Source organism: Ambystoma mexicanum, chromosome 1p (assembly GCF_040938575.1).
Source record: "Ambystoma mexicanum isolate Mex_15411 chromosome 1p, UKY_AmexF1_1, whole genome shotgun sequence".
Lineage (NCBI taxonomy): Eukaryota > Metazoa > Chordata > Amphibia > Caudata > Ambystomatidae > Ambystoma > Ambystoma mexicanum.
In genome coordinates this window covers 625,907,704-625,924,182 of record NC_090921.1, presented here as the reverse complement: position 1 = coordinate 625,924,182, position 16,479 = coordinate 625,907,704, and the positions used below count along the sequence as shown (strand labels likewise).

Here is a 16,479-nt window from a genome sequence, read left to right as displayed (position 1 = left end):
TCCCGCAATGGGGACTTACCGGGGCATTACATCCCCGGCGGTCCTGGTAATTCCCCATTGCCGGGGGCGCCGGACAAAATTCCTCCCCATTGAGTCCTATTGGACTCAATGGGAATGGGGAGAGGGCAGCACCGGCGCCATTCGTGAATGGTGCCGGTGCTACTGTCAAGGTCTGTGAGCGGGTGCAGTTCAGCCCACCACCCCGCTCGCAGAACTCGGAGTATGCCGGTCCAGTAACACCCGTGCCGGTAGCTTACCAGCACCGTTGTTACCAGACCAGCATACTTATAATGAGACCAATGAGTTTTGGGGTTAATCATATTTTTTGTTATTCTAGTGCCCATTTGTATTTTTATAAGATGAAAATGGGTTCCCGCACCAAACCCAGATATCACACATTTTTTGCACCTACTTTTTGGTCATTTTGAAAAAACTACTGGACAGATTTCCACCAAATTTACAAAACCACGCTTTCAGGACGAAGTCGCTGCTCCTGCCACAAATTTGGTGAAAATCCTTCCAGCGGTTTGGGCTGTAATCGTGAGCAAAGTTTCTCCATTCAGTCTATGGGAAAAGAAAACATTTTGGGACCCCCTATAACTTTATCCCCCCTTGATGACTAAACATATATATATATATATATATATATACATATATATATATATATATATATATGGATCAGAAGTCTCAGTCAGAAGTCTCAGCTGGATGCAGCAGCAGAAAAAGGAAGCAGGCAAAGACCTACCTGGGCCACAAGTTGAAAAACTGCAGACTCCCAAGTTCAAACTTGGGACAGTGTTTTGTTGCAGCAGAAAGGTCTGTAGGTGTATGATAGGTCCACGGGCGGGTCCTGGGAAAGCCAAAGGCAAAAACGAAAACTGGGCCATGAGAACCCAAGAAATTGAATTCTGACCTTGATACTAACCCCCCAGAGACTTTTTCATCGGAGAACAAATTCCTTTCTCGTATGGCCATGTAAGTCAGTTAAACCACCCTGTATGACCAGAACACCTTTGGGAGTGTCTGCAGCTTTACCCTTGTGGGGAGGGCCAGTCTCTGCAGGCTATAGGACTCAAAACATTCCCATGGATGTTGTTTTAACTAAAAGAAGGGATCTGTCCAAATGGACCTAGAGGATGAATTAATTCACCAAGCTTTTTAACATCTCTCCCTCAATAGAGGGTACTAAACGTCCAGAGGAGTTTACAGGAGACCTTTGCCCCTGAGAAGTACTATCGCCCTCTCCTGTACAAACAGCAGGAGTCACAGGAAGCTCTCCATCTCAAACTCGCCTTCGCCTTCCTGGTTTTCCATTCTTCCTCTGTGAATCTTGGTTCCACCTTTTATACTTAGTTAGGTTCTCAATTGGATTCAAGTGTTTTTGATCGTAGCGAAGTGCCTGACCCTGCCTGTCCTTGTTAGAGGGATAGTGCCATGGAACATTGCCATAGGTAATCTTCACAGCTTCGGTCTTCATCCTTGTACCAGTATTAGGACTGCCATAGGGAAGATCGGATTTGTAGTATCCTCTAAGGATATTAGTGGTGTCAGATCTGTAATTGCTAGAACCGTGGGGATAATAGTTTTGTGGTATTGGTTTATGTTTAGGAAAACTTTTAGCATAACTGGAAAATGGCATTTCTCTTTTATTCGTTGTCTCACTCTCTTTTGGTAAGAATGATAATGAATGAGAGGTTTGGGTTTCACAACAACTCTGAAAGTCGGAGGAACGGGAGGATTGATTGTTAGAAAGAATAGTTGCCTTAGATTTTAATGTAGCTTTTCCCTTTTTGTTTGGTACTTTCCTTTCAGTATAGGGTTTTAATGTTTGATTTCCAAAATTGGCTTTGGAATATCCCATAAAGGCTTCTTTTATATTATTTGCTTTTTCCACTTTTGGAAAATACCATGTCTCACCGGAGGTCTTCCCTTTAACATCACCCATAAATCCTTCATCTAGGTGATCCTCCCTTGCTTGCCTGCACCCAGGGTTGGGATCCAAGTACGATGGCCCTTGCCTGGCCACCTGGATCAAGGATCCCCAGGGATTACACGAGAGAAAACCTTCAGGTTTCTCACAGTTCTCTTCATTGGTTGTTGCTGTATACTAATGGCAGAGTTGTTGTGGTTTGTCAGGGGTTTCAGTGTGGACAGCTATACAAGCTGCTAGACTGGAATTGCATAGCCATCGCTGCATTCTAAAGTGCATGGATGGGTGGCCTTGCCTGTGGCCTCTGTCCACAGACGTGGTGCAAGGTATGCATGCTTTAAACTCAGGAGGAGTTTGACATTTTTCTAGGTCCAACATGATTGCCTAGTCTTGCTAGTTTTTATCGACTTATATTGAAAGCCTGACCAGTGGGGGAGGGGCCCGGAGGGACGGAGGAGAGATTTATGATCGTCTGTGGGAGACGGGGGGAGGGTGAATTTAACAGGGTGTGCCACAGCACACACCTAGATTTGGGATACCTGGATAGAGGGAGAAATGTCCAAAATGGAGGCAGAACAGTAAATGCAGTAACACTGAGATTTGGGATAACTGGATAGAGGTTGAAACGGCTAAAATGGGGGCACAAAATTAAATGCAGAACAAATAGATTTGAGATACCTGGATAGAGGGAGAAAAGCCTCAAATGGGTCCCCAAGAGTTAGTGAAATGGCACTTAATGGTTGGATTGCAGAGTTCCATGTAATAATGTCCCCGCAAAAATATCGGCATGCAAAAACATTGCCGAAAAATGGCTGTTTTTTGTGGGGACATTATTACATGGAACATGCAGGGGACACCCCCGCAACCCCCAAACCTTTGTTTTTTCTTCATGGGGAGCGGGCGACACCCACGCAACCCCCGCTGCCCCTGTCCCCATTTATATGGTCACCCAAATAATATCGCCACTACTTTTTCCCGGCAATATTATTTACGGCGACCATATATATGGGGATAATATTACCTGATACCGATTGCAGCAGTGATAGGACTATTACTTACTAGCTAGTAAACCTTGATAAGCTATGTTATTTAGGTAAGAGGGGTAGTATGGCTTTCCGGAATACAGTAATTGCTGTATACTCCACCCAGACTACTCTTACCTTGTCACTTGATGCTGGTTGACCGCAGCAGGGTGGGGAGGGGGTCCTGCTAAAGTAGAAGAAAGAAATAGAAAAAAAAATACAAAGAAATGGTGCACAGAGTGCCAACTTGAAAAACACAAATGAAATGCAAATGAAACAAGAGATAAGAAAACACAGAAGTGCAGGGGGAACAGAGGCATGGGTTACTTACCAGGCTCATGAGCTAAATGGGAGTTTGGGAAGACCACCGCCAGCACTAAAGCCACAGATCTCAGGGTCCAATCACGGGCTGAGGACGGAAAGGGAGGTGGGAGGAAGGGAGACCAGAAAAGGAGTGGGGAGGGGGACTGGCAAAATAGAAGAAAGAGGAAAATACACAGAAATGGTGCAAAGAGCACCAGCTTTGAAAACCTAAACAAGCGTAAATGAAACAAGAGAAAAGAAAACATGGAGGTGCAGGAGGAACAAAGGCATGGGTTACTTATCAGGCTCACAAAAAGTGGAGCTTGGGAAGGTTGCCCAGGAGGAAGGCCCTCGCCAGCACTAAAGCCACAGATTTCAGGTCCAATCATGTGCCGATATATTGAAAGTATTGACTAAACAGACTCCGGAATTGATAGGTATGACTAAATTAAATAATAGTTCTGATAAATTATATGGAAATTGTATAATGTAGCCATTGCAAACAAAATGACTAAAAACAGAGAAATAAGAGCTATAAATAAGTTGAAACATAAAGTTACAATTAAGAACTTTTTGAAGAGTAAAGTAAAGACTAAATATAAAAATTGGCTACAAAGTTATAAACGCTCTAACTAATGTCCAATGGCAATGTTCTACGTCAAAATGATAGTAGAAAATGTTGGCATCAAAAGCACACATATATAGAGATCAAGAATGAGATTAGTATCATTCCTGTGTCTGTTTGGATTAATTACATAAGGTTGTTGTATTTTGTAGAGGAAGCTTTTGTTAAAGAATCTTCTGTTCATGAGTATCGGCTTGCTCCTTATAATTATAATAAAAGTGAAGCAAACTTATTAAACATTAGTAATCAACTTAAACCCTCTAGGGCCCTTGGTCCTGGTGGTATTGCAAATGCAGTACTTAAAAAGTCAGCAATTTGTTGGGCACGGATATTACACATATTATTTATCACAGCATCTTGGCAAAAATCCATCATAATACCAATACACAATAAAGGACCCCAATCTTTACCTAGAAACGATTGTTTAATGGCTATGTCAGATTCTGCCTGTAAAATTGTCAGCAACAAATTGTTGGAGGATTTACGTATTTGGGCTACAGGGTTCTGTCTTGGAATGTATACATCCTACAATATATGGACCCTACAATTTTTAATTTGAAATAATAATCACCTTCAGATCAACTATTATAAAATGAAAATTAAATCATGATTATAAACAAAATTCAATATAAAATGATACAAGGAGGATTGAAAATATAAAGATTGAGGTGTTAAATTATATATATATATAGGCATCCTAATGCAAACATAAACACTTGCAACATTATATAGTACACAAAACATTAAATACATTTAGTGCAATAAGAATAAATATAAAACTAAGGGAGGCATCCTCTGTGGAAGGTTTGATAAAGATTTATAAAAACCAATATTATGTATGGCTTGAAATGTTGCACTGAAAAGCAGATAGGCTGGTTGAGCTCAAATGAGATAAAGCTAGGGCACCCCACTTTGGGCCTCCCCAAATCTGTCCCTACATAGGCTATAAGAAATATATTGGGTCTACCATCTCTGATCACTCTATGGAATATAAAAAGAAGTGACCTGTTATGTAAAGCAATTTGGAGAATGCTAACCAACTATCCATATTAATGTTTTCACTAATATAGTTAATAAAGGCACAGGGAATATTACTATGGGAAAGGAATGTATTTTACCTTGGAAAGAATTCTATAAAGCTATTGATTGGCGTGAGGTGGCTGACTTTAATTATGGGCTTGCTAGAAAGGACATTTGAAAAAAAACATGATTTGGGATCATGCTAAAAACATTGAACATCTAACTACTGTGAAGGCATCATGAGTAAGACACACACAACAGGTTTAAGTTTTTCAACAAATCTTTTATCCATTTTAAAAGGCAGGGTGGAGTAATGCCTAACTTGCCCTATTCTAATGTGGGATTTCCCTACCTAAAGAAAACTAGGGATAGTCTGCATCAGGAAGTTCAACTAAAATGTCTGTCTGTGTGCAAAACATATACTTGCCCTCAGAACTAATTGTATGCAATGTGTAGGGATGTCCGCATCACAATGAATAGTGTTCAAAACAAAGTTCTGAGCTTTTTCTAGCTCTTGGCTTGTAATCCGCTTCCCTTTTCCCAAGTTCAAAGTAGTTCATACAACACTGGGGTTTCCTTCCCCAAGCGTTCAAATCTTCCAGCTTTCAACAAAGCAACAAACAGGGTTTCCATCCCCAAGAGTTCAAGTCTTCCAGCTTTAAACAAAACAACACAATTCCTTGGGACACCACCCAGCTCTTTTGACATCAGTACTTTTCACTGGCTTACATAGATAGTTCGGTTTCTTAATGCTCAAATCACATAATCGGCTGTTGCAAAACACAAGCTTTGTTATGGATACTTTATTTAGTTTCTTCATGCAGGGGGGCATTGGGTCTAGGTGCAGTTGTTGGACCACACAGTCCACCCATTGCAGCTAATGCAAGCGATGACCCTTCTTGACTGCTTTCCATCAACAATTGGCCATTGCCTTCCTTTGACAGTGAAGTTTGTTTCTTTCATCAGTGTCACACTCTTCTAACACTGTTCAGTGGCTTGCTGGGCCATCATGCACTTTGCTGCCCTTGTTCTGCATTCCTCTGGCTCTTGACAATATAGGTTTCCGCCTAACCTGTAGTTCCTTGAACTTTTGTAGTTTTTCCCAATACTTGGTTTCTCATCTCATACCCTTTTTGGTATTCTCTTGACTTTTGTCCCTGCTTGGGTCTTGAACAACACATTTGGTGGTATCTGCCACATGTAGCAACTTTCTTTCACTCCACTCACGAGTGCTCGCAACTTGCTTTGGCTCTGGGAGGCATTCAAAAGTGCTTTTAATGTCTTTTCAGTTTGTTTGGTATTCAAATGTACTTGTTTCAGCATTCATAATGGCTTGCAATGAATTTCAGATTGTTCGATATTCAAAAGTACTTGTTTCAGCATTCATAATGGCTTGCAATAAATTTCAGATTGTTCGATATTCAAAAGTAGTTGTTTCAGCATTCACAATTGTCTTTCTTATGTTCTCTGTTGAAAGGTTTCATTAATATATTGTATATATGGACACAAATCTCCTCTTGGCGTGTCAGAGTCTCCTTTCCCAAGGGGACTCACTGGATGTCTTTCATTGTCCTCCTGCGAGGTCCCAGGCAGCCACAGTTTTGCTATTCCTCTGGGCGTCTCGTTGTAGCAATGCAAGAGCGCTCTGTGGCTTTGCTCCCACAGTCAGCGTGCTGTCAGCTGGTTCAGCTTCCTGGCCTAAGTCCTCCAGCTGGAGACTGCAACTTCCTTGCAGTTCACCCCGGACCTCTGCCTTCCAGCTGCCTTGCTTTGCGCTGCTTTCCCTCTGCACCTGGTCTTGGTTCTCAAGCGATTCTCGTTCCACGGTGCTCACTCTCTCTGCTCAAGAAATTTGCTTAGCCTTCTCTGCCTTCCTCTACTGCTACCCAGCTGATTTGCACTGGGCTCTTTAAATATCCTGTGCTGAGGCTTGGGATCAGTAGAGCTAGTCTGCTCACCGTGGAACAAGTCACATGTAGTCTGACCTAACAACGTCCTCTCCCCACTCCCCAATTTCCATCCACCCAGATGATCCTCCCTCACATATTCCCCCCTTACTTAAAAATGTACAGCGAGAATTTACTATGAATTCTCATGGGAATGCCAAAAATGGTTGCTGCACATGCACAAAGTCTTCTTCAAGTAATGCACATCAAGAAACAAACCATATTCTTGCAAGAATGTCACCATTCTTGTGAAAAGATTAAGACAAAAAAAAATAGTATCACCACAAACTTTCAACCCTCTAACTGATACTATTTCAGCCGCCGGCCATGTACCCTGAAGGCAAAGTTCCCTACCACCCCCCTCCTTATCATTTTTGCAGTGTTCTTAGTTCTCGTTCTTGTAAGAATACTCGTGAGAACACATCTCATAGGTGAATAAAATAAATTTAATTTCTGAAAAGCATCACTTGCTGCAATGCACCGTGGGAGATATATAAACTGTTTATTCACTCAATTAAACTAAAACAAAAAAAAGAATTACTGGAAGTGTTTGCAGCAAACCACCTAAAGTAACATCTCCACTCCTTTGTGATGAGCTTGTTTTAACATTTGAAGTAATCCATTCAGTGGTTTAGACTGTTAAATGTATGTGCATTTCCCCAATGAGGAAAAAATGCCAAAAGTAATACAAAAACAACTCTTTTATTCACTGCTTTATGACTTTCAAACTGTTGCACAAATGTACACCATACTTTACTAATTCTGTGACCCTTGGACAGAAAACGTCTTTGGAAAATGTTATAAAGATAAGTCAAGCCGAGAGTGAAACTTGCTATTGCCTCTTGATAGTGAAATAATAGTTGGCCTTGTTTTCTTTAGCACCATATCCACCATCACCCTCAGTACATAGTTACATCTCCAGTGTAGGTTTTCAATTAAGCAATAGGCTCTGAGCAGGGGGGCATTACCACTTCAGGTAATGCTGGACCCATAGCTACAGGCCCGAGCGAAGCGAGTGTGACTGCATGGGTTTCTGGATAGTGCAGGTGGGGCCATTGTTTTAGTGGGGGCCATCCCCCACCCCGCCGGGGACAAGGAAGGAATATTATAGGGAGAGGGAATGGTGAGAGGGATTCCTGGTCGGTTAACACCCCGGCGAGGGCCAATGAGATTGCATGTTACAATCTGATTGTCCCTCGCCGGGTACTAATTCTATATAAAGGACCAGTGGTGCACTATATCTCAAGGTGTTGCTGCACTGCCCACATGGATGATGTCCCACAATGGGGTTTAATATGGCAATAACTGCCGAGCCAGCGGGACATTGCCACCTAAGGTTATGCCCCCGTGGCCTGAACGATGGCCCCAGGTGCATTACCTTAAGGCGGTAATGGCCCGATGGTGAGGCGGTTATTGCCATTAGTATTCCGGGGTCTGCAGGCTTGGGATACTACCGGAATACTAATGCGCTGACAAAACCTTTTCAAGAGGCATTTCTTTTGCCGTTTGAAAAGGCAGTCACCACAGTACACATTAGTTCTAGGAACACTAGAACGAGCATACTGCTTCATTAATACAGAGCAACAGGGTGCCATTTTGGGCCAACTTGTTCCGTACTAATGAATGGGAGGAAAATAAACATAAAAAATGGCCACCTTGGAAAAGGGAGAGGGAACTACGTGTGGTCCCTTCTCCCTTTCCATGGTCACCTGAACAAAAAAAAAATAAGAGAGTGTACCCGGATCATGATGCATGCAAGTGCATCCACGGGATTATACTGTGGTATGGCTCGGAAACGAGCCAATCCACGTTAAGTGTATCCCGTGGATTCTCGCCATCGGGTACTAATCTCCAATGCAGACATTATCACAGGCACTCCTGTGATAGTAAGCAGAAATCTGCTCTTCCTAACACAATTGCCTATGGATGTACTTTTCTTGGAAGCAAATGGTTGTTCCAAACCATTGTTAGCTCGTTCAAACACGTTCCTGTGTTTGTTTATTATGCCTTGAATTTTCAAACTGTGGTTAGAGAATGTATAAACATGAACTAAGTGATTGTCAGCAATCATTTTAGGTTTGTTTTCAAGCAAGGCTTCTTTATGATTGTTATGCACCCATTTTTTCAGCCTTTTTCAATAGTTTTCTGGGGTATCCTCGATCTCTGAGTTTGGACAAAAACACTGTAGGCTCATTTTCAAATGCGTCTTTGTGGGCACCATTTCACTTGAGTTGCAGGAATTGCCAAAATGGCAAATTGTCCCTCAGGTGTTTTATGTGGTGGCTGGAGTAATCCAGAAGGGAGTTTTTATCCATAGGTTTGTGGTAAGATTTTATCAACAGACGTCCATCTTGATGGAAAATGGTAATGTCAAGGAAGTTGGAATATTGGTTGGCCCGTGATTTAGTGAACCTCAAATGATGGCTTTGGATGTTGAGCCATTTAAAAAAAGAATTATCAGACTCGAGTGATCCATCTCAGACTACAAGGATATCATCAATGTAGTGGGTCCAGTGTATGCTGTGTGTTTTATATGGATTGTAATCAGAGCAGATCATATTTTTCTCAAAACTTTCCACATACGAATTGGCCAAATTTGGGGCCCCCATTGCAGTGCCCTCAATTTGTTGCGAAAAAGTGCCCATGAATTCAAATTTAATCTGGGTGAAAGGGGGATTTCAATGCACCACATAATGAATGAATTTGGGACAGGGTCGCCATAAGATCTGTTCAACTATACCTCTTCAATGACTTCAAAAGTAGCTTCCTAGGGGACACTTGTGTAAAGTGAAACTATGTCTAAACCTATCAAGAGGTAATTCTTGCAATTGAATTCCAGACTTTCAAATTTCTTGATAGCTTGCGTTGTGTGCTTCAGTTACAAAATCATGTTACTGACAAACCCTTTGAGGTAATAGTCCGCAAATTGTGACAGGGGTTGAAGAAGCCAGTTTGTGCCTGCTACTATGGGATGTCCAGGTGGATTTTGTAAGGTTTTATGGATCTTGGGAAGGGGTGTCTAGTCAAAGGATCGAATCTAAAGGGTCGACAGGTCAAAGGATCAACACCAAAGGGTCGACAGGTCAAAGGATAGAATTATTTTTTTAATTATATGTATTTTTTTAGGTTTTCATTTAGAGAAAAAAAAGTGGGTTGGGGGGGGACCCCCCAAAAAAGAAGAAATGTGAAAAAAAAAAATTCGATCATTTGACCTGTCGACCCTTTGGTGTCGATCCTTTGATCTGTCGACCCTTTCACTGTCGATCCTTTGACTGGCAACCTTGGCAAGGTAGTAGAAATTCGGAACTGTATAGTCTTCGCTGACAGGGAAGGCTGCTTCTTGTTTACTGATCCACCCTTGTTGTTCACCTTTAGTAACTGTGAGGTCTATGTATTTTAGAAGCTCCTTAATGGGGTCTTGTGGTCAACATTTATAGCAGTCTGGATTGATAAATTGGTAGAGGCATGCATTAATATAATCTTGCTTGTTAAGGACAACTATGCCCCGGCTTTTGTACCCTTTTGTAATCACAATACTGTCATTTGTAGCTAAGGATTTGACCGCTGATTTTTCAACTTTACTTGGATTTTGGAAAACATGACTGTGGGAGGACTGCAGCCATTCAATATCAACCAATACCTTGTGTAAACCCCCCCAAAATAAAGATTCTGGAGAGTGGTCATTTGAAGGGAGTAGAAAGTGGAGGGTTTTCTGAGGCCGGTACAGTTGGTGGATGGAATGTCTTCGATCTTCTCAAAAAATGTCTTGATGTGAATCTTTATCATGAATATATGAATTTCACCTCTAAATGCAAAGGGGTTGTGTTTTTTGTGAGCATGTATCCCAGCCCTTTGTCAAAGACATGTTCTTCTACTGTAGATGGGTATATTTAGAGAGGTTCACTAGGAGTGAGACCCACTTTGTGTTTATCTCTGTTCCTCTTCCCCCACTGTGTTGACCCCGATGTAAAAAAGGCCCATCTGACCTGTTCCTACTGCCTCATCCTTGTTGTCTGTTGTATTGTTCTCTTCTCCTGTTGGCTGGCTTGTTTGTGGAGGGCACAGAAAGGTCTGGCAGCCCCTCTACCAAGGACAAACATGGGCAAACAACCTGTGCTATGGCAAGGTGCCTACTCGAGAAACTCTGAATACCATATATCTTGGCTTCATCTATTAACTTCTGACTTCTCAACCATGTCTACAACCATGTTTTAGCTCACTGTACCTTTCACAGAGGAGAAATATCCATTTGCATATCAGTCTTTGACCCACCCACAAGGGCAGTCCAGCACCAAAATGCTAGACAATTCTCCTCTGAACAAGAGTACCAACAGCAACAGCAGACACGTTTTTTGGCCTAGTCGGGCCTCATCAGTGAGGTGAAGCTGTGCCTCTCTAAGCACAGTGAGCAAGGAGTCCACGTCTGGATTTCCCTGGGTAACTTAGGGTGAAACCCAACGTTCCTAGAAATTCACAAAAAGTTCTAGGAGCCCCTCTACTGAGGAAAAACAGGGCCAAATAACCTGTTCTTTGGGAAGATGCCCACTCGGGAGGGTCTACCCCCATGTTTTAGCTCACTGTACCTTTCACAGAGAAGAAATATCCATTTGCATATCAGTCTTTGTTTGTGTAGGGGCCTTCGCTAGTTTCTTCAACCTCACTACTCTCATTGCTGGTGTTGTACGATGTGTCTCTAAAATGGATGTGTCCATTTTTATTGTTTGGACCCGCAGTTTGATAGAGTGATTCATTGAGGTACCCATTTTTATGTATGGGAAGGCTTTTTCATGGGTAAAGTTAGAAAGGTCTTTCCTAAGTCTTTTAATTCTTTCAAAGGAGTTACTTTGTTTGAAATCCTTCTATTTTGTCAATTGTCTTTTTGTAACTTTCAAAGGATACCATTTTTTTGATATCATCCTCCATTTTTTGTAGGTCTATTTCTATTTTTTGTGCTGTTTCTTTGGCCGTGCCAATTATTAGTATCAGCCAGTCTCTCCCACAGGGGTTAGCAATGTTACTCCACTGTAACTTGAGTTTTTCGTTATCTAGGAATAACCTTGGTTCATTTCTTAGTACCAACCACTGGGGAAGAGATTTGTTTTTGAGATATTCAAGCATAATAGCTCCATGAAGTAAAGCATAGAGGCTGCTCGAATGAGTGCCGCTGCATAATCAACGATAAATTATAAAAAAATTTCTTCTGCCATATTGACCTGTTATGGCTGGGTGTCTATTGCAAAATGAATCTAAAAATACCACTTATTTACATTCCTGTGACCAATCGGACCCTGTAGTATGAAGGAAAAAAACAGGAAAACCGGGACGCTCCTGTATATTTATACGTGCAGTCCTGACCCCACCCAAATTCAATAGTTACTATAAAACAAATCAGAGGTCAGGAAAAAACGAGGTAACAGCAGTAGCAGATAAACACAAGCCGGAGGGTGTACACAAAACAAAGAACATGAAGAAATGCTGAAGATTAGGAAATTAAGAAAAGCTTGAATCAATAAATATTAAAAACCTCTTAATGGCTCAAATTGTATAAAACACCAGAATAAAAACACAATCAGAGAGACTCAAGAATCCAATGGTTCATAGATAATGTAAAGTGTAGACAAAAACAACAATGTGTGAATAAAGTGCTATTGTGACTCTCGTTAGGTGTGGCTAGTTTTAACAAAACCGAAATGAGTTAGCCTGGTCTGTATTCAATATAATATCACATGGGGTTTTATTACTCAATCTAGTACCAAAGGTTTATACATGTGCCCTTGCTATTAGCAATGGCCGTCGCGCAAAATGTTTCTGTTCATTATAGAAAATGATGAACATTTCACAGGAGCTGGTAAATAAAATCACTCATTACGAGTTTGCCGGTCCGGATACAATGGTACCGGTAAGTTTACCGGTACCGTTGTATCTGGACCGGCAAACTCTGAGTTGTGCTTGCGGGTGCCTTTCATTGTGCCAGCACAGACCCTGTTATGGACAGTGCCGGTGCTACAGGCACCCGATTCTGGCATCTGGGAAAGAGCAATTACCGGGTCAGGCAGGGCCGGAATGCCCGGTAATTACCCATTCGCGGTTGCCGGACTTTCAAGCAAGTTTGGAGGTAGCATTGCCGGTTTTACTGGCAAGGCTACCTTCAACCTTGTAATGAGGCCCTCTGTGTTGTAGGGACCTTAAATTAGCTACCCTATGTAAGCTCTAAAATATTGACAGAGATAGTGTCTCTCGCAGCACTTGGAGTTTTCACACTGCAAGATACAAAAAATAAAATAATTGCCACTAGTGCTACAGGCCTTAAAAAAGAGGGGTAAAATGTGACCCCCTTGTTGACCCCAAAAGCGGCATTAGTGCTTAATAAAGTTACCTCTGGGGGGACTGTGGTAAAGGCCTCTTCAACTGGTCACAGAAAGACCGTCAAAAATCTTGAATTCAAGAGTACAACTGTGAACACAGAGACATTTGTGTTGGAGAACTCAATGTTTCCTTCATAATGCAAAAAATGCTCATTGCTATTCAGACCGGGGTCACAAACCGTCACAGTACTAGATGTAAAAGTTATTTACCTAGTATCTTATTCTTATCAGGGCTAGTTGTATCAACAGGGGAAATAGTGTCCTTAGAGATGACCGCTATAATGCAGGGTCTCTATGATAATGCTTCTTTAGCTGTTTTGACAGTCAAAAAAGGTTGATAAAAGGCTCACACTCAAGATTAACTGGTGTGCATAAGCGATCATTGTTGAACGTGACAGAAAATGTTGCGTGCTAGCAGGTAGGTTGTAATCCGGTTTCTGCTGTATTTCAAGGGATCAGGTCTTTTACTGTGAAATGTGAAATGTTGAATGTAGTATCTGCCTGCAATGTGTGCACCATTGCAGGCAGTGGAATGTATTGATTTGGAATATCATGGTACATCAGAGTTCCAATAATGTCAGTTAAGGATTCAGGATGGTAGAACTGATCTGAGAGTATGCATACTGTTAAGGTCCTACCTCTCTTCACCCAACGTGCCCTGTAACTTATAATAAACCTACTTACTTTTATATACTCAAGCCTCCAGCGTCATCCATGTTTCCTGGTGACTTGATTGATTGATTAATTGTATAGCGCCTACACACAATGTGTTTCAAAGCGCTTCAAGGAGGGAGGCAGCATGGGAAAATACAGTTACGATTGTTTAATTGTATAGCGCCTACACACAATGTGTTTCAAAGCGCTTCAAGGAGGGAGGCAGCATGGGAAAATACAGTTACATTCTTACCGGTCCTTGAAATAAATACGAATGTGAAGAAAAAGCTATCATAACAGATAGTACAAGTGCATGGAAAAAAGGGGAAGGAGGGGAAGGAAAAGAGGAGACAATACTAGCAGTAGCATTACTATGCCTGACGACAATTGTTGCAGTGCAAGAGTGACACGAGTAAGGGGGAGAAGGGGAGGTACGGGCAGAGGAGAGGAACAAAACAAGTGACTATTTTAAGGGTCAATGACTGATCAAGGTAGTGCTGGGAGGGGGAGGGAGGAGAAGACATGGAGGAAGGAAAAGGGGGGACAGACAAGCTATTATCAAAAAGGTCAGGGGACATTGATAAGAGTAAGTGCTAAGAATAGTAAAGGGTGAAGGGGAAAAAAGGGGGCAGAGGGGTCACACAGATGGACAAGGGGGCAGAGGGGGCACACAGATGGACACGGGGGAACACAGATGGACACGGGGCAGAGGGGGCGTACAGATGGACATAGGGGGCAGAGTGGGCACACAGATGTAGTATTGGAGGATACTTCTAGTATCTACTTCTAGTATCCTCCAATACTACATTTAAATAAACAAATTGCTCTCAGCAATTACAGACAGAAATGCAGAGCTCAAAACCAACTGTGTGCTTACTTCAAGCCTGTTATTGATACTTAAGTCTTAACTGGCGTTGTGAATGCGACTTCAGAGGTGTCGCTTAGCAACAGAGGAAGCGTTGAATATCACTCCATGTGATCTGTAAAGTAAAAAATAAGAACACACAAGCGCGTTAGTGGGCAGAACAGGCTTGCTGCTCGCTGAGACTTGTAAAATGAATGAAAATAACTCACTAGTCCGTTGGTGCGTCTCTCGCTGAGAGTCAGTATCACGTCTTAGGTTGCTAGGAGGAAGAGTGAGTCTTCTAGCACCCAGTCCTTTATTGGTTTCTATACCTCAGTGAATTGGCCGGCGACTAGGTTGTGGACGGTGTATAGAAGGATGTAATGCATGCTCTTGGTGACCATATCTAAAAGAAAACATGAAAGATCAAAAGAGGGGGCACAACATCAAAAAATTAAAATTACCTTGAAAAGGAAAATAATTAAAAAATCAAACAATATAGCAATTTAAAACAGTTTAATATAAAAAAGAAATGTAAAAAAATAATGTATAACAATTCAGCTATCTGAAAGAAATGTTAAACAATAGAATTAAGAATTACATACATTTAATGTAAAAAAGAATTAAAAATGTGAATATAAAAAAGAATTAAAAAGGGGGGGTCAGATGACCTATGGTCAACTCCTGGGGGACCACATGTCACTTTTGAGAAAAGATATCCTATGTACTACAGAGACATTTCCGATGACGTCCTATGAAATCATCCTGCTTTTATCAGGCACTAAATATAGGTGGCTTCCATAGGTGTACAACAATTCCAAAAGGCAAAACTGATATTTATATTCCCTGCCCCCACTCATCGTAGAATAAGGTGTCCAGACAGGTGGAACACCTTATGCTTGTCTTTAGCATCTTTTCTAGGCTTTATCGATACTCAAAAGTGAGCCTCACATATAGCAAGTATGACACCCCTAGTATGCACAATTCTACTTATGTATACGCTGATACTCGGTATAGGTGACTTCAAGGCCTGCGGGAATGAAACACAGGCTTCGTACCTACTAGACATAACCCTACAAAGGCGGATTGGTTTCAACCAACCCCTTTAAGGTCCCACTGAGGAAATTGTTTCTCAAATCACTTATCAGCTACTTTTAAACCCAGCAGGTCTTTCATACCTTGTCTTATCTTGTCTTTCTGAAACAGCTTCCTGCATTGTACGAGATGCAACGGGAAACTTGACGGACGCCATGTATCTTGGCACTACTAACTGCCATGAGGCCGCCTGCTTTCTGGGCTACAACTTCTCTTCCTGTCAGGAGAATCCCTGCGAATACGGATTGATAAACAACTTTCAGGTGAGAATTTCCCTCCTGTTCTGGCTTTCAGTGCATACATTAATAGGTGTCTATAGCGTGCCTTTTCCACATAAAGTGCCGGCTCTTTCCGACTCAAAGGAATGGTTGAGCAGTGGAACGAGAACAACATGTGCTTTGTTTTATCTGGAGGAGTGGTGTGGCTGCTACAATGGTGATCCTTTTTATAGAAAGCAAAGTTGTTCACATTTTTGCCTTGCAGTTGAATCACATTCAAGTGCTATTAAGCAGTGTGGTTAAGCAGAACTAAATGTTGGGTTGAAGTCGCAAAAATAATGTTTACCAGCCTCGCCATAAGGTCAATCGATGGCTTGTTGGTTTAGCGGAGTACATTGATTATTAAATCCGTCATCTACATTTTGATTGAGAGAAGGCAATTCACTAATTCTAACCA

The 16,479-nt window shown here is 41.7% G+C and overlaps 1 protein-coding gene across 1 annotated transcript in view; it reads left to right on the top strand.

Moving 5' to 3' along the window:
* LOC138577272 (solute carrier family 12 member 2-like) overlaps positions 1 to 16,479 on the top strand; it is a 953,949-nt gene that overhangs the window by 690,656 nt on the left and 246,814 nt on the right. The window contains exon 10 of the mRNA XM_069649614.1: positions 15,916 to 16,067. Within this exon, the coding sequence (XP_069505715.1) occupies positions 15,916 to 16,067 (152 nt within the window). The remainder of the gene's footprint in view (positions 1 to 15,915; positions 16,068 to 16,479) is intronic.